Source organism: Heterobasidion irregulare (assembly GCF_000320585.1).
Source record: "Heterobasidion irregulare TC 32-1 unplaced genomic scaffold scaffold_12, whole genome shotgun sequence".
NCBI classification, from domain to species: Eukaryota; Fungi; Basidiomycota; class Agaricomycetes; order Russulales; family Bondarzewiaceae; genus Heterobasidion; species Heterobasidion irregulare.
In genome coordinates, this window is record NW_009258208.1 from 196951 (window position 1) to 213608 (window position 16658).

General features: G+C 52.2%; 6 protein-coding genes across 6 annotated transcripts; 4 read left to right on the plus strand and 2 right to left on the minus strand.

Moving 5' to 3' along the window:
* Positions 1–81: 81 nt before the first annotated feature.
* HETIRDRAFT_455408 (uncharacterized protein) lies at positions 82–1838 on the minus strand (the record flags this gene model as incomplete). Its single annotated transcript, XM_009553672.1, has 4 exons — positions 82–292; positions 355–1066; positions 1124–1745; positions 1800–1838. The coding sequence occupies 4 exons, from the start codon at positions 1836–1838 to the stop codon at positions 82–84; spliced, it is 1584 nt and encodes a 527-aa protein (XP_009551967.1).
* Positions 1839–2582: 744 nt separating this feature from the next.
* Positions 2583–8261, plus strand: HETIRDRAFT_37903 (uncharacterized protein; the record flags this gene model as incomplete). The annotated part of the gene is made up of 23 exons (XM_009553547.1): positions 2583–2921; positions 3065–3214; positions 3267–3347; positions 3405–3562; positions 3614–3760; positions 3816–4419; positions 4469–4657; positions 4712–4780; positions 4832–5023; positions 5072–5207; positions 5256–5440; positions 5497–5676; positions 5735–5929; positions 5980–6372; positions 6434–6626; positions 6684–6762; positions 6813–6954; positions 7005–7160; positions 7212–7358; positions 7410–7557; positions 7606–7743; positions 7795–7924; positions 7984–8261. The coding sequence occupies 23 exons, from the start codon at positions 2583–2585 to the stop codon at positions 8156–8158; spliced, it is 4326 nt and encodes a 1441-aa protein (XP_009551842.1). The 3' UTR covers positions 8159–8261.
* Positions 8262–8410: 149 nt separating this feature from the next.
* Positions 8411–9785, plus strand: HETIRDRAFT_481171 (uncharacterized protein). The gene is made up of 4 exons (XM_009553673.1): positions 8411–8888; positions 8938–9094; positions 9148–9302; positions 9369–9785. Exons 1-4 carry the CDS (start codon positions 8496–8498, stop codon positions 9717–9719), a joined length of 1056 nt encoding a protein of 351 aa, XP_009551968.1. The 5' UTR covers positions 8411–8495; the 3' UTR covers positions 9720–9785.
* Positions 9786–9908: 123 nt separating this feature from the next.
* Positions 9909–14783, plus strand: HETIRDRAFT_156866 (uncharacterized protein; the record flags this gene model as incomplete). Its single annotated transcript, XM_009553674.1, has 11 exons — positions 9909–10129; positions 10187–10306; positions 10359–10470; positions 10525–10812; positions 10865–10951; positions 11003–11134; positions 11184–13283; positions 13344–14184; positions 14240–14331; positions 14389–14506; positions 14561–14783. 11 exons carry the CDS (start codon positions 9909–9911, stop codon positions 14680–14682), a joined length of 4233 nt encoding a protein of 1410 aa, XP_009551969.1. The 3' UTR covers positions 14683–14783.
* A 67-nt stretch (positions 14784–14850) lies between these two features.
* On the minus strand, positions 14851–15399 carry HETIRDRAFT_330338 (uncharacterized protein; the record flags this gene model as incomplete). Its single annotated transcript, XM_009553675.1, has 1 exon — positions 14851–15399. One exon carries the CDS (start codon positions 15397–15399, stop codon positions 14851–14853), a length of 549 nt encoding a protein of 182 aa, XP_009551970.1.
* A 420-nt stretch (positions 15400–15819) lies between these two features.
* Positions 15820–16407, plus strand: HETIRDRAFT_422379 (uncharacterized protein; the record flags this gene model as incomplete). Its single annotated transcript, XM_009553676.1, has 3 exons — positions 15820–15963; positions 16027–16275; positions 16342–16407. The coding sequence occupies 3 exons, from the start codon at positions 15820–15822 to the stop codon at positions 16405–16407; spliced, it is 459 nt and encodes a 152-aa protein (XP_009551971.1).
* Between the last annotated feature and the right edge of the window lie 251 nt (positions 16408–16658).

Sequence of the window (16658 nt, forward strand, 5' to 3'; positions counted from 1 at the left end):
ACGAATGATATAGAGCGAATAACTGAGTGGGGCGGATCTGGTGTGCGAAAAGTTTCGTAGAAATACAGGGCGTGCCATCGCTCAGATGCTATTCGCGTGACCCTGAGGGTACTTGGGGCGTTTGAGCGCAGATCGTAGTACTTTGGGCATGAGTCGGTGCTGCATGTCGATTCGGACGCCCTCTTCGTTCATCCATCCTACGCCGTAATCTGGGTAATTTTGTAGGTCGAGAGGGTATTCCTGGCCTTGCGGTGCAGGCTTGTACGCGCCGACGTTCGTCCACAATTGATCTCTGTGAGAAAGGGGGAACGAAAAGTCGGCGGGCTGAAGAACGTGAGAGAAGAACAGACGTACCCTCGGCGGTTAAACCAGCCTTTGCGGCGCTGGTGGGTGGGTATGGGAGACGGACAAATCAGGTTTTCGTTCCATCGCACGCAGCGCGTGTTGAGGATCGGCTGCGGCCGAGCGGGCGCTCCCGCTTGAGGGATTTGCGCGGGCGCACTCACGACGTCTCGAGGATCGGCCGGATGCATCCTATTTGATGCCGCCGGTGTTGATGGGGGTAGTGTCGGGCGCTGGCTCTGGTCGGAAAGCGTGCGGCTGCGCTGTGGTGGGGGTCTCGATGGAGCGGACGATGAGGGCCCAGCGACGCGTGCATCTGGGGGTCGTGATAAGACGGGGGGTTCATTTGGACGAGGTGCTGGAACGGAAAATGATTCTCTGCGCTCCCTGCGGACGGGCGGAGGCGCGCTGTGCAATTCGGGATGACGGTCAGCGACGGGGCTGGGTGGTGGTGATGATGACAAGCCAGGCGGAAAGGCTTGTCGTCCGTCTGCTACAGGACGGTCGAGCTTTGACTGGCGAGACGAGCCAGGTTGCTCGTCCCGAACAACCATATCCTGTCTATGGAGGGCAGCAGGTGCGGCAGAGCGGGCGGGGTAAGCGTTGGAAGGATGAATCTGTCGGGGATCCGGTCTTGCCGCAGATGTCGAACAGTACGTTCTCTGTCGACAAGGCTCCCCAGCGGCGGTGCTGTCGCTATCTGAGTCTGAAGATGAACCGGACCCTGAAATCGGAAACGATGAGCATGCCAAAAGAAGGACAATGCCGCTGTCGCGCGCACCTTCTGGAAGAGAAAGGTTAATAATCCCGGAGCCGGTGGATTTCTGAGCGACAATGAGGGCAGGAAGATTTGCTGGGACTATCCGGCTAGGCGGATGAGTTGGCAAAGCGTCATCTACGTCCGAGTCATCATGGTGGTTTTCCGCAGTCAACGCCAAGGTGCTCAGAAGCGTCTCCGTACTACTGCATGCACGAACGGAGGAAATCTCGCCAGAAAACGACATGATTGAATCATCGTCGGCATCGTGCGGTGACATACGATCCGAGAGAGACTGAAGGTCCGATTTTGACGAGACTGAAGCCTCAAGAATATATGTATAACGAGAGCCGCCGGGGTAGACACCGTACCCATGAGTTACAGAGGGACCCTTGCGGGCGTAGTTGTTATCGACAGCAGAGTTTGTTGGCAATTGACCAGCAACAGGATGGAAAAACGTGTTCTGAGCCGACGCGAATTTTGCCCCGGCCGTGGTGGGTTGCGCAGCAGATCTCGGTAGGGGGTCGGAAACGGAAGAACCGTTCGGTACACCGGATTTAGATGAAGATGAAAAAAGGCCTGAGGTCAGTGAAGAGTTGTCGAAGAGGCGTAAGGACAGTCCTCTGGGCAGGCCAAACATAGTGCTCTTATGGAATAACATAAGCCCGGGCTCAAACGAACTCACAAGTACCAGACTCACTTTGGTCGTCCCAGTGCGGGCATTTTTCGTCGAAGACATGTCAGGAAAGGTACGAGAGTAGGAGGCCAACCAGCGTTAGGGGTCGATATAAGACAGAGGGTCTTTAAGCCCCGGCCAGCGTTCTATCGGTTGACCAACGTCATGCCTTCTACACGAGTTTGAGTGTTTGATGGGCGTGTCTGCACAGTCTAAGCATGCCCACGAAGAAGACTGGATTGAGGACACGCCCAAAAGGTGAGGAGATGATCTCGACCACAATGAAGTGTCAACTAAATGTGTGATATTCTCCAGGCTCGCACTCTAAAAACGGTCAGCCTTCCACGATCGTCCTGAAATTGATGTAGTCAGGTTAGAGTTTGTCGCGGAACCCATCACATAAGAGGTCTCGAGTCATTCCAGTGCACAAGACCTGGTCAAACCTCCTCACATTGCCCTGTCCGAAGTGGACGTTGCGAACATGTGTTTGTGACGAAGGGTGACAGAGTGTCACAAGACGATCATGTTCTGAGTTCATGGACGGTCACGCGATCTACTCAGAAGCCTTCCGCTTTCTTCGTGTCTGTTGCCTGTGTCGCTATTGTACAGAGACGGCTTAGAACGTTGAAGAGGACATATACACCGTGGAAAGCTGTAGCAGCTGGCCGGACAGCTCAGATCTCACAACGAGTGAGATTATTTATCATTTGCATCTTCCCGGACACTCATTTAGTCAATTGTAGTTCTATCGACTCAGTTGGCATTGCAACTTTGGGTGATACTCAATTGGTTTTCATACGTTCATAGATGCATGCGCTTCGTCAAGAAATTCTTCCACCTAATGGTGTGGAATTCGCTGCAAGTTTGAAGTTGACGCCCTCGACTATCGCCGACGACACTGTACCAACGCCTTCAACCTCTGCAGTACAAGACAACATCACTTCTCGCGCTCTCTACAATCTCGTGGTCGCACGTTCCAATATTCTACGCGTCTTCGAAGTCAAAGAGGAACCGGCGCCCATCTCGGCTCAACTGGATGACGAAAGGGAGCGGCGGTCCAATGTGAGGAGAGGGACTGAAGCTGTGGAAGGAGAAGTGGAAATGGATGAGCAAGGGGAAGGCTTTGTGAACGTTGGCTCCCTTAAGGTGATTTCGAATACCTCCTGTCATCTTACAGCGGAACGCACAATACCAGCCGCCAATCCCGTTCTTTCTTGGTCGCGAACGTTAAAACGCATGAGAATCGTTGCTGATAGACTCATACTTGTCTTCAGTCTACCGGACCTAAGGGCGCCACCCGCGCGCCAACTGTCATTCGATTCCACTTTCTTCGAGAGCACCGTCTTCACGGAACTATTACGGGCTTGGAAGGCATACGAATCATATCTTCTCTGGATGACAAGTTGGATCGCCTCCTTGTTTCTTTCAAAGAAGCCAAAGTTGGTCATCAAGCTTCCCACCGACATTATACTGGCTGATGATTCTCCTTAGATCGCACTGCTTGAATGGTCTGATACGGCACGCGGGCTTGTCACCGTATCCATTCACACATATGAAAGGGCCCCTCAGCTGGTACATATCATCGTTCACTCATTGCACATAAACCCTTACCTCTGACGCCATAAGCAGCTATCACTAGACTCTTCCCTATTCACCGCCGAGCTGCGGTCTGACCCTGTTTCACGATGTGCGGCCCTAAAACTTCCTCAAGACGCGCTCGCCATCCTCCCGTTCTATCAGACGCAGGCTGAGCTTGATGTCATGGAACAAGATCAGACCCGTTCTAGGTGAGCGCCTCATGTATATCTTCTGCCCTCGGACTCACCTGGTTATCGAAGGGATGTGCCTTATTCCTCGAGTTTTGTCTTAGACTTGGCGACTGACGTCGACGAGCGCATTCGAAATGTTGTCGACTTTGTTTTCCTCCCTGGGTTCAATAATCCCACAATTGCCGTGCTCTTCCAACCGCAACAAACGTGGACGGGGTAAAGTGACTTCTTCCAATGTTCTAGCCCTGATTGACGTTTTCTCGCATTTCAGCCGTCTAAAAGAATTCAAAGATACTATGACGCTCTTCATTTTCACATTAGACCTGATAACCCGAACCTATCCAGTCATCGTGGCGGTCGACGGGCTGCCCTATGACTGCATGTCACTACTCCCATGCTCGCCAATGCTCGGAGGTGTGGTTGTGCTCACCAGCAACGCCATTATACATGTCGATCAGGCATCCCGCCGAGTGGTTCTTCCCGTTAATGGTTGGTCATCACGCGTCAGTGACATGCCTATGCCTTCTCTCTCTCCGCAGGACCAGACACGCGACCTGCAATTGGAAGGCTCGCGCTTGGTGTTTGTAGATGAGAGGACATTATTCGTCATCCTCAGGGATGGCACGATCTACCCTGTCGAGTTCTTCGTGGACGGTAAAGTCGTGTCGAGGCTTTCAATGACAGCTGCGCTCGCTCAGACCACAATACCGACTGTTGTAAAATTGATGGGCGAGCATCTGTTCATTGGAAGCACGGTCGGTCCTTCTGCTCTGCTTCGAACCGCAAAGGTCGAGGAAGACATCAAAGAAGAGATAGACGAAAATGGCTTAACCTCGGCTCCTGCAGCCGTCGTTGATGCTGCGAATGCCATGGAGGTGGATGATGATGACGGCGAGTACCACGCGGTCCCACTACGTCACTCAGATCACTTATGACTTCGCAACAGACATATACGGCTCCTCGTTGCAGGACCCTCAGCCCACTACCCTAGGCGGACTCAATGAGACGGCTTCTACGGTGAAGAAGAGGACCGTCATCCACCTGTCGCTATGTGATTACTTGCCTGGTTACGGGCCGATCTCTGATATGGCTTTCTCATTGGCAAAAAATGGAGTAAATATGCTATCTACTATCAGACCTATGTCCTGTTTAAACTCGTCTTTCTAGGATCGCCCTATGCCAGAACTGGTAGCAGCAACAGGTTCAGGCGCCCTTGGGGGTTTTACCTTATTCCAGGTATTGGCATCTTTGAGCCCTAGATCAAATGCTTGCTCAACTCCTCTCCAGCGCGACCTTCCTATTCGAACGAAACGCAAACTACATGCCATTGGTGGCGCACGAGGGGTGTGGTCGATCCCTGTCCGGCAGGCCGTCAAAGTCAATGGTGTTTCATATGAGCGACCCATCAACCATTTCTATGCAGACGATGACTCCGTCATCATCAGCACCGATGCAAATCCATCACCAGGACTCTCCCGGGTATGGTGCTTGCGCCTGGCTGGCAGTCATAACTCAAACTTTCCTTAGATCGCGGCACGATCACCGAAAAATGACATCACCATCACGACGCGCATACCAGGAACTACGATCGGAGCAGGGCCCTTCTTCCATGGGACCGCAATCCTCCACGTGTTGACAAATGCTATCCGTGTACTCGAGCCAGGTTGGTCTCTCAGAAGAAACTTTGGTTGAACTTACTCATTGTGTCTAGATGGTTCTGAGAGACAAATTATCAAGAATATGGACGGGAATAACTACCGTCCGAAAATCAAGTATTGTAGCATCTGCGACCCGTTTGTGCTTATTCTCCGTGAAGACGATACCATCGGCTTGTTCATCGTGGCAGAGGGTGGCAACAAGATTAGGCGCAAAGACATGTCACCAATGGGCGAAAAGGTGCGGTTCTTCACCCTCTGTGGTGTCAACATCCTCATCGAACCACTCACCTTCAGACATCGCGTTATATCGCTGGGAGTTTCTTCACGGATACTACTGCATTATTCCAGACGCACACCAATGACAGCTCGAATGGTTCAAACGAGCAGATCACAACTTCCACTCTCCAAGCTGCAATGAATGCAGGGACAAAGAGCCAGTGGCTTGTCTTATGCCGACCGCAGGGCGTGATGGAGGTGGGTCAACAGTTCCATTGAACATCATCATCGCTCACACTCGAATGCGCATCAATAGATCTGGTCATTGCCAAAACTGACTCTAGTATTTTCGACAACAGCACTGGCTTCCCTTCAAAGTCTCCTCGTCGATTCCTTTGACCCTCCCACGTTATCACTCCCACAAGATCCTCCCCGCAAACCGCAAGAGTTGGACGTTGACCAAATCCTCATTGCTCCCCTCGGAGAGACATCACCTCGTCCGTACCTGCTGGTGAGCGATGTACGACCAAAGTTATGCTGTCATTGTTGAAACGTTGATAGGTGTTTCTTCGATCCGGTCAACTGGCCATCTATGAAGCTGTCCCGTCGGAAACGTCAACCGATTGGCCGCCAGCATCTCGAGCGGCATCCTTATCTGTTAAGTTCGTCAAGGTGCTCTCTCGAGCTTTCGATATCCAGCATCACGATGAACAAGAGAAATCTGTCCTCGCAGAACAGAAGCGGATATCGCGCTCCCTTGTTCCCTTTGTCACTTCCCCCTCTCCCGAGAATACCTTCTCCGGGGTATTCCTTACAGGTGATCGACCATGTTGGATCTTATCCACGAATAAGGGTGGCGTCAAGCTCCACCCATCGGGGCATGCAGTCGTTCACTCATTCACAACATGTTCCCTCTGGCAATCGAAAGGAGATTTCTTATTATATACAGAAGAGGTAAAGTGTTTTGTTTCAATGCGAACAATGTTGCAAATGATCATCTTGACAACCTCTCTAGGGCCCTAGCTTGCTTGAATGGATGCCTGGCCTCCGGTTAGATATGGATCTACCCTATCGATATGTTCCACGCGGAAGACCATACACCAATGTTCTGTTCGATCCCGCAACATGTTTGATCATCGCCGCGTCTTCGTTGCAAGCATCATTCACCTCCTTTGATGAGGATGGGAACCAGACATGGGAGCCAGACGGTCAGTGTTTTTTCGATTTGCATCGTTAAAGAAAATCCAATGGCAATATTCCTGCAGCTCCCAATGTTTCGTACCCCCTGATTGATTGCTCTACCTTGGAGTTGCTGACTCCGGATGGATGGATTATTATGGATGGGTAGGTCTTGTCCTATGATCGGCTTGATTAATCATCTGACGTATGCTCAGTTATGAGTTCGCCTCAAACGAATTTATCAATGCCATCGAGTGTGTAATGCTCGAGACCGAAAGTACGGATTCGGGCACCAAGAATTACATCGCTGTCGGGACGACTATCGATCGCGGTGAAGACCTTGCAGTCAAAGGAGCAGTAAGATTCGTCTCCGTTTGTCTCTTTTCGAGTGGCTAATGTGTTTCCAGACTTATATCTTCGAGATCGTTGAGGTTGTTCCAGAGCCTTCGTCCGGGCTCAATCGTTCCTTTAAACTCCGATTGCGATGTCGAGACGATGCCAAAGGGCCTGTTACAGCGCTTTGTGGTCTTGACGGGTATCTCGTCTCCTCCATGGGACAGAAGGTGCAATACATATATTTCATTGAATCGATGACGTAACTGACGATGTATCAGATCTTCATACGAGCCTTCGACCTGGATGAGCGTCTTGTTGGAGTAGCGTTCTTGGACGTCGGGGTCTATGTTACTTCTCTTCGGGCGCTCAAGAATCTCATTATCATCTCCGATGCTGTCAAGAGCTTGTGGTTTGTTGCTTTCCAGGTGCGTGAAGTTATCCATCTACCTACAGATGGGAGATTCAAGTGCTTGCAGGAGGATCCATACAAATTATCTATCTTGTCGAAAGATCCACATCAGCACCATGTTGTTTCTGCGGACTTCTTCTTCGCAGATCAACAGTTGTCCATTGTTTCCTGTGACGAGGAGGGTGTGATCAGGATATATGAATATAACCCTCATGGTGAGTACAGCATTCTGGTCATCCAAAGTCGTCTTACCTTCTCTACAGACCCTGAATCCAAGAATGGGCAGCACTTGTTGTGCAGAACTGAGTTCCACGGGCAGATGGAGTATCTGACGTCTCTGACTGTCGCTCGTCGAACAAAAGGAGAGGACATGGCCACGCCTCAAGCCAAGCTCATCTGTGGTATGTTTCGCCTGTATACCATGATGGGTTTGTCTAATATCTGGACTGTAGGAGCTCCGAACGGCTCGCTGACTGCCCTGGTCCCGGTTGACGAGGCTACATTCAAAAGACTACATTTACTACAAGGCCAGCTTACGCGGAACATGCAGCACACAGCTGGGCTCAATCCAAAAGCTTTCCGGTCCGCAAACACTCTCTTGTTCACATTGTTAGATCCACTTACTAACACTCCGCTTACAGTATTGTACGGAATGACTACGTCTCTAAGCCTTTGTCTAAAGGTATCCTTGATGGAAATCTTCTTGCTTCGTTTGAAGAGCTTCCGATTACTCGGCAAAACGAGATAACTCGGCAGATTGGGACGGAGCGAAGCATAGTGTTACGAGATCTGAGTTCGATGGGTGGAGCCTGGTAATGTGTCAAGCGTCGAGTACTTGTTATTTTCCCCAGTGTTATTCTATGTATACAGTATCGATAATTTTGCGCTCTATATGACACGGTTGTTCGTGGCCCCTTTCAAGATGGTTGTTTTGGTCCAAAAATTCGGCGATCTTTTGCACAAACTTTACTTTTTGTCAGACATCTCTCAAACTGGCAATGGCGTCGGTGTCAGCTTGCTCCGAGCTGCTCACTTGAACAGGTTCACCACTAGACCCTAACGTTCGGACGCAACTGGCGAGAGCAATTTACTTCAAAGCTTCCTTCCTTGCTCACCAACTTCGATCGTTGGCACTATATTTTTGACATTCTGCATGCCGTTCGGAGAAATTGTGGTAGGGTCTCCAGGAAGCGGAAAGTCGACATATTGCTTCGGCAAACACCAGCTCTTTTCTGCTTTGAATCGTCCCATCTCTATTGTAAACTTGGATCCTGCTAATGACAACATCCCATATCCCTGTGCGATCGACATTTCATCGATCATCACCCTTCAAGATGTCATGACCGAATACGGTCTCGGGCCCAATGGCGGCATGCTCTACTGCATGGAGTATCTGGAGGCGAATTACGACTGGCTGGAGGAACAACTGAGCGAGCTGGGAAAGGATGCATACGTCTTATTCGACCTTCCTGGACAGGTAGAGCTGAGCACGAACCATCATAGCTTGAAGAGAATCGTTCAAAAGCTGACGAAAGGCGGATTTCGGGTGCGTTGGTATTGAAACTCTTGTGGGCTCTGACAAAAAACTATTCTAGCTAGCCGCCGTCCATCTCTGCGACGCACACTATGTAACCGATGCATCCAAATATGTATCGGTTCTATTATTGTCTCTTCGAACGATGCTTCACCTGGAGCTGCCACACGTCAACGTCCTCTCAAAAGTAGACCTGATTGCGCAGTACGGGGATCTTGGTACACAGATTCCTTCACCTCCCACCTCCCGTCGTCTTATTGGTCTCTTGCAGACTTCAACTTGGATTTTTACACAGAAGTACAGGATTTGTCACATCTGGAGAACACGCTCTCGTCTGCCACACCTCGATTTGCAGCCCTCAACCTAGCAATATGTGGTCTCATTGAGGATTTTGCGCTGGTTGGATTTGAGACACTGGCAGTGGAAGTACGTGCCACTATTTTCGAGCGAGAGAAACACTGCGCTGAACTAATGGGGCTTATGATGTGGCAGGATAAACATTCAATGTTGCATCTAACAAGAGCTATCGATCGTGCAACAGGCTACATATACGTTCCACCTGCTAGTACGCCTGCACCGCAGGGGACTGTCGTTGATCCAGATGCTCCTAGTGCACAGCGTCCGAACTCCTACGCGCTATTCTCGAGTGCCGCCGGACCGATGCTGGGTGCGCGGAGCGACGTGCGCGACGTGCAGGAAAGATGGGTTGATGCGCGGGAGGAATGGGATGCCTACGAGAAGACCCAATGGAGAAAGGAGGGTGAACTAGTCAGAAAAGAAGTAGAGGCAGCTGCGAAGAAAGGTAAGATTAGGGAGAGAAAGGGACCGAACGTGCAGCGATGAGAATTCGTGTTTTGTGATTAGACCTTTGTATTTCACATAGTTGTATCCATGTTCCGTTCCCAGTTTTACGAGGCAGTCTGAGCCAGTTATTAGAGGTGGTCACGTGGGTACTTGAGGGCAGGCATCAGAGGCGCGACACGTCGGCAGGCATCGTCACCGCGCAACAGTTCCATACTACTCAAACCCACCATGAAACTCAAGGAGATACACAGGACATCGACATTCGCGTGGTCCCCGCTCCCTTCCATCCCGCTGCTGGCAACGGGGACAGTCGCGGGAGCTCTGGACGAGTCTTTCAGCAATGAGAGCCAACTCGAAATATGGGCGCCTGACTTTCTGAACAAGCAAGAGTATGACCTCGGTGGGGAGGGTCAACCAGGCCCAAAGGGTGTCGTTACGGACAGCGCAAGGTACGAACATGATATTTTTCCTCTGTCGTGACGGGATTATTCAATGAGGTTGGATAGGTTTAACCGCATTGCATGGGGATATGTGGATGGGAGCCGCCCGCAGGGTGTGATTGCTGCGGGTATGGAGAACGGAGAATTAGGCATCTGGGACCCGGCGAAGATACTTGCCCACGCGCCGTGAGTCCATCGTTCAGCCATCTCGGCTGGCTGTTGACTCCAGTGTGTATAGTGTTTCCGAATCATTGATCTTGAAGAACAACACGCACACAGGGCCTATACGTGGTCTCGACTTCAATCCCATCCAGACCAGCCTGTTCTCGTCCGGTGGAACGAACGGCGAAGTGTGTCCTGACTTCACGTCGCTGGGAGGCTGCCGCAGCTGAACTTGTTTGTAGATCTACATCTGGGACCTCAGAGATCCGAGCAAACCCTACTCCCCCGGAACACGCAGTTCCAAACTCGACGAAATTACAGCTCTGTCATGGAACAATCAAGTTCCTCATGTTCTTGCGACATCGAGCAGCACTGGATATACCGTTGTTTGGGATTTGAGAGGTAAGCGTGAGGTTGTCGCTCTTGCATACGGCGGTGGAGCGGGAACGCTTGGTGGCGGCATGCAGGGTGGTGGAATGGCCTTTGGCGGTCGGCGAGGCATGAGTGATGTTGCTTGGCATCCTGACAATGTAAGTGATGCACGCGATGAACGCACGTTTTTCTCATTGTTTTCTCGTGCAGGCCACGAAACTTGTCACTTCATCTGAAGACGACACCTCTCCTGTCATCATGGTATGGGACCTTCGTAATGCTCGTGCGCCAGAAAAGGTGACACAATTTCTACCTTGGTATATCTCAGTCTAACGCAAAAGTCATCAGATTCTTACCGGTCATGAGAGGGGGGTGCTGTCCTTGTCGTGGTGCAAGCAGGATGCAGACATGCTTCTTTCGAGCGGTAAGGACAACCGCGCGTTGTGCTGGAACCCCCAGACGTCCGAGATTATTGGCGAGGTGTGTAGATCTGCTACCAGCTTTGTTCTCATCATCACACCTTTCGTAGCTTCCTTCCGCAGATAACTGGGCGTTCCAAGTTCAGTGGTGTCCTCGAAACCCTGACCTTTTGGCAACTGCTTTCTTCGACGGAACTATTGGCATTCATTCTATCCAGTCCACCAATGATTCCACTTCTGGTGACCTGCCTATCACGACACCAAGGCCTGACGGAGGAGATGTTTTCGATGTCCCCGGTTTCTCGCGTACGACACAGGCGACCTTCTCGCTCAAGCAACCGCCAAAATGGTTGCGCAGGCCCGTCGCGAGCTCGTTCGGGTACGGCGGACAACTAGTCTCGGTGTCGAACCTGCCGTCAGCTCAGGGAGGACATCAAAGTGGTGTTGTGCATTTGCGCAATATCGTCACGGAGGAAAGCATTGTCGAGCGTGCGAGCAAGTTGCGCGTGGCTCTGGATTCTCAGGAACTCTCAGCTCTTGCTACCGAGCGCAGCAGCGAGGCAGCAGATAAGGCAGAGGAAAGCGAGGAAACTTGGAAGGCACTCTTGAGCCTGTTCCAGACCAACTCCAGGGAGGAACTCGTCACTCTACTTGGCTTCTCCAAATCTGAGATCGCGGCTCGCGTTGCTGAAGCCGTTGCCGATCTCAAGGCGGCCGCCACAGCTGACAACACCACCACGACTCCGCCCTCGCCATCAGAAGGTGATACGTTGGATTCCAAACCCCATGAGCCTGTCGTTTCGTTCGTCGAACCCGAGCGCAGTCCGTCTGAGCTTGGCGAGGACCCCCTAGAATCGGCAGGAAGTGTCACTGAGAATACGCCATCAGAAGTGAGCGCGAGCGCGGCATCAGACAACACTAATATCACACCTTTGGCCGATGGCGAGTCGACGACAACTGCTCCTAGCCTCTTTGGTGATGACAACGCTGTGGGCACGCCTCACATGGACGCGGCTGACTTTTTCAGCACTATGGGGATCAGTCAAAGTACCGCGGATGATGATCAGGTCGTCCCGCATACTAATTACGGCCTCGACTCTTCTGTTGCTGCGACCATTGGATCTGGCCCCTCTTCTGTCGCCTCAGATACCCTGAAAGGCAACACTTTCACAATCTACCCTGAGGACGAGTCTGAGATGGACCAGCTGATTACAAAGGCTCTTGTAGTTGGTGATTTTGAATCCGCGGTCTCATTGTGTCTGTCTACCGATCGTTTCGCTGATGCCATCCTACTTGCGGCAAGAGGTGGCCCGCAGCTCTTGGCTCATACTCAAAAGGCGTATTTCGAACGTCGGACCACTGCCCTGCCTTATCTGCGTCTATTCCAGTCTATCGTCACGAATGACCTTTCGGATATTGTTCAAAACGTTGACCTGAAAGAGTGGCAAGAGTGCTTCGTCGTACTCTGCACGTTCGCTAGCTCTGAAGAGTTTCCGAACCTCGTAGAACAACTTGGCACGCGGCTTGAGTTCCAGGGCAGCCTTGCCAAGTCGTCGGACCCAGACACCCCATGGAAGGCACGAGGCTTCAGGAAGAATGCAACCCTGACATATCTTGCAGCGGGGCGTCTTGAACGCCTCGTCAACATATGGATCGAAGAGTTAGCAGAAGAGGAGAGGCGGATCCTGGCGGATGAGAGTCAGTCCGGCGTATCACGCTATACTGTACATGCATATGCCCTACAGACCTTCATCGAGAAAGTCACCGTCTTCCGTGCGGCGATTCGGTACGTGGACGACGAGATCGAGGCCAAGATACCTGAGGATGGCTCTGCTACTAGAGTCTACAAATTGGCAGCGCTGTACGACCGTTATTTCGAGTATGCCGATTTCCTCGCCACTCAGGGGTTGGTCAAGGACGCAGTAGCTTTCTTGGAGCTCACGCCGCGGCATTACGAAGGCCTGCCTGGCTCGCACGTTGACTTTGCTGTAGGCAGAGAGCGTATACTAATTGCTGGCGGTGTCAGTAAAGCTATCAGTGCTTCAGCAGCTATTGCGCCGACAGGCCTGACCGCCGTGTTGCAACCTGCCACTCCATTGCCCCCTTCCAACTCTTTATATGGCTATCCTCAGTACGGAGCTCCTATACAGCAGCAACCTGTGGCACCTGTGGCACCTCCCGCTACCTATTCGACGTATGCCCCTGCACCGGTGACTACTGCATCCATAGGCAATGTTTATACTCCAGCCAACCCAGCTCCGGCATCTCAGCCATACCCTCCTCCCGCGGGAGGTTACGGTTATGTTCAACAGCAGCCTCCATCCGTGCCGCCACTGGTTCCTCCCCCACCCCGTCCTGCCGCCGGGAATGGTATTTCAGCGCCAGCACCCCCGCAGAAACGAAGGGAGAATGGTGGGTGGAATGATGCCCCACCCTTGTCCGATCGTCGAACTCCCAGCTCGTTGAGTTTGAACAAGCCTTCAGCTATCACTTCACCTTTCCCCAATGCCCCATCTCCAAGTATCATGCCTAACTCTGCATATTTGGGCCGAGGCCAGTCTCCAACTCTACCCCCTCCCCCTCGTCCGGGCAGTGTCCAGGCACGCGCTCCTCCACCTCCACAAGGCCAGCGCATGCAGCATCCTCCGCAGGGTCCTCCGGGACCCTTCCCTCCTCCTCATGCAAGGCCACCATCCGGACCGCCTGGGCCCCCTCAACGCATGATGTCTCCAGGCCAGCAGATTCCCTCCCAGCCCCAATACGCGCCTCCTCAGCGTGGCCATATCGCTTCTGGCCCCCCTGCAGGACCGGTTGGGGCAGGACTTGGGGGACCCCCTCCATCCTACGCTCGTGCTACTCCACCTCCAGGACCCACAGTCATGAGTGCGCCCCCACAAGGATTTGGCCGTGCGGGACCTCCTCCCCCTGGGCCTGGTCAGTTTGGCGCTTCCGGATTTGCTCCGCCACCGCCACAGGGTGTGCCACGAGGTGGTCCACCGTCTGGCGCCGTTCTTCCTCCACCGCAGGGTTTGACAAGAGGTCCCCCACCAACAGGGGCCATGAGCACCCAATCAGCCGCCCCTACAAGGACCCCTGTAGGGCCAAAATATCGTGAGTACAAGTCGAGTCACGTTAGCCAAACAGTCTAGTGACATGATTATTGCAGCTCCAGGAGACCGTAGCCACATACCCGAACTGCTCAGGCCGACGTACAGCGTCATTTTGGAGCAGCTAAATCGCTTGAAGCAGACTACGCCGGTATGTATCAGCTTTGCCTTTATCTTGACCTGACACTGAAAGCTGCGTGTAACCTAGCCCCAACAAAAACGCCTTGTTGATGATTTGGAACGGAGGATAAACCCGTTGTTCGACGCTTTGAATTGCGAGTCTCTCTCTCAACCTGTCGTTGAGCGACTGCTTGTCCTCACCAAAGGTCAGTCATCGTGTCTCGTTCGTTTGAATGATGAACACTGACGTGCGCATGCAGCTATGGAAAACCACGACCGTGAAACGGCGCTTGCGGTTCACGTCGATCTCTTGACGACGACTGTGAGCGACGATATCGCATTGTGGATGTCGGGAGTGAAACAATTGATTATGCGGTTGTGATGAATATTGTAGAGTAGTTACGAATTGGATGTGCGGAAGTGATGTTTTGTCTTCAAGGACTTCGTTTTGCTATACACAAGATTTTCCAGTTCTTTGAGACTTGTCATAGGTATCGAACACGCGAACAAAACCCTTCATACAAATACACAGATACGGCTGACTTCTCACTCATTTGAGAGAATCAAGAGTGCTATCGAAGACAGTTTTCTTCCTGTCTTGCGCGTTTGCCGTATCGACCCACCAACTGCTTCCGGAACCTGTGCGGTCAAGTACCAGCCGTTTTCCCAACGTTGGGTAATGCACAACATCTACGGGCTCCCTGCTCCCTCCAACGAGGTACTGCATGTCAACATCTCCGCTGAAGAGCTTGCGCGCCGTGCGCATGCCCGCGGGAAACCCGAGAAAGTCACCCGTCTGGAGAGGTACCTCCTTGACCTCGTCCTTACCCTCATCACTAGTTTCATGGACAATAATAGACGCATTCGGCCCGCATGAAATAATATAGAGCCATTCGTCGTCTGCTGTATGCCAGTGCAGGATGGTGCTTTCCATCTGCGGCTCGAGGCGGCAGAGGTGTACGCCTGTGCGCGTGAGGCCCGTGCGCAGGCCTAGAGAAAGCTGCTGGCGCCGCGCGGCCGGGTCCAGAGGGTGTTCGAAATTGGGCCGCGGTTCCAACAGTGAGTGGATCAAGTATGGAGGCGAGGAGATAGTGGGCATTGTTGCTTCTCTACCCGCCATCTAATGTGCCCAAATGAGCCTTGACTGCGAACGCAAGTAGTGCAAGCTCACAAATCAGTACGATGCCTTGTGTGGGGGACGACGCAGTGACCGTAAGTAGCCAAGATAACTTGACAAAGGACGCAGATGCACTGGAATCCTGCTCAGCACATATATTGACGAATTCAACTGCGAGTTACCGACATGCGGAATGTCAGGTCCAGCGTGTATATTTTTCTGTGAATAGTGATGGTTGGTGACAACGTTCAGGCCTGTACAAGTCGGTGGGAGAGCGACTGGAGCAATGCGGCCGTGCGGGCCGGTTGGAGGGAACAGGCGAGTTCCCACGATGGTCGTTCTTGCTCCCTTGGGCATCGATGTCGACGGCGCCGACGCTGGTCATCTTTCGTTGCGACAGCCATGTCTGACTTTCCACCCAACATCGCTCCACAAGCAGATGGATCTGCCGCCGCTGTTGCTATTGCACCGCAGGATCCACCGAAGGCAGCCCCCATCACTGAGCAGGAGGTAGGCGAGTATCGCGAACAAGACCGCTACCTGCCCGTCTGTATCAACGCGTGTTATCCTCCTCCTTCGTGCTATGCTGACTCAGAAAACCCCTTCTAGATTGCCAACGTGTCGCGTATCATGAAGAACGCGGTGCCCCCCACGGCAAAAATCGCGAAGGACGCCAAGGAGTGTGTCCAGGAATGCGTCTCCGAGTTTATCAGCTTCATTACGTCCGAAGCGGCTGAGAAGTGCCAGCTCGAGAAACGCAAAACGATTGGTGGAGAGGACATCCTTTACGCCATGATATCGCTTGGGTTCGAAAACTATGCGGAGACGCTCAAGATTCATCTTGCAAAATTGCGGCAGGTGCGTGTGTTTTGCCCCGTGATCACCAGCTGCTAAAGCCTCCACATGCACGCGCTCTTCGCACAGCACCAAGCTGCGGTAGCTTCAAATTCAAGGGGGGATGGTCATGAGGGACGTGGCGATGATGATTAACAACTGGGAGAATAGACGCTCGACTACTGTATTGTATTGTATTTATTGTATTCTTGCTATCCTGCCGCTCATCTCAGTATATCACGGTCTCTCAACATCCTTTACCAGAAGGTGTATCTAGTATACGTCAAGACGGATATGGATATCTGAAGACTACGTCGGAGGTTAAGGAGGATCGCCATCGTTGCTGTCATTGGGAGACTAATTAAGACACCCATGAGATCTATTTGCACAATCAGAGTATGCAGCCT

Excerpts from the sequence above, each read along its gene's own strand:
- HETIRDRAFT_481171 (XM_009553673.1), top strand. The coding sequence starts at position 8,496 with ATGCCGTTCGGAGAAATTGTGGTAGGGTCTCCAGGAAGCGGAAAGTCG. Across the intron at positions 8,889-8,937 it reads TGACGAAAGGCGGATTTCGG|CTAGCCGCCGTCCATCTCTG; the intron begins GTGCGTTGGTAT and ends AAACTATTCTAG. Across the intron at positions 9,303-9,368 it reads TTGAGACACTGGCAGTGGAA|GATAAACATTCAATGTTGCA; the intron begins GTACGTGCCACT and ends ATGATGTGGCAG.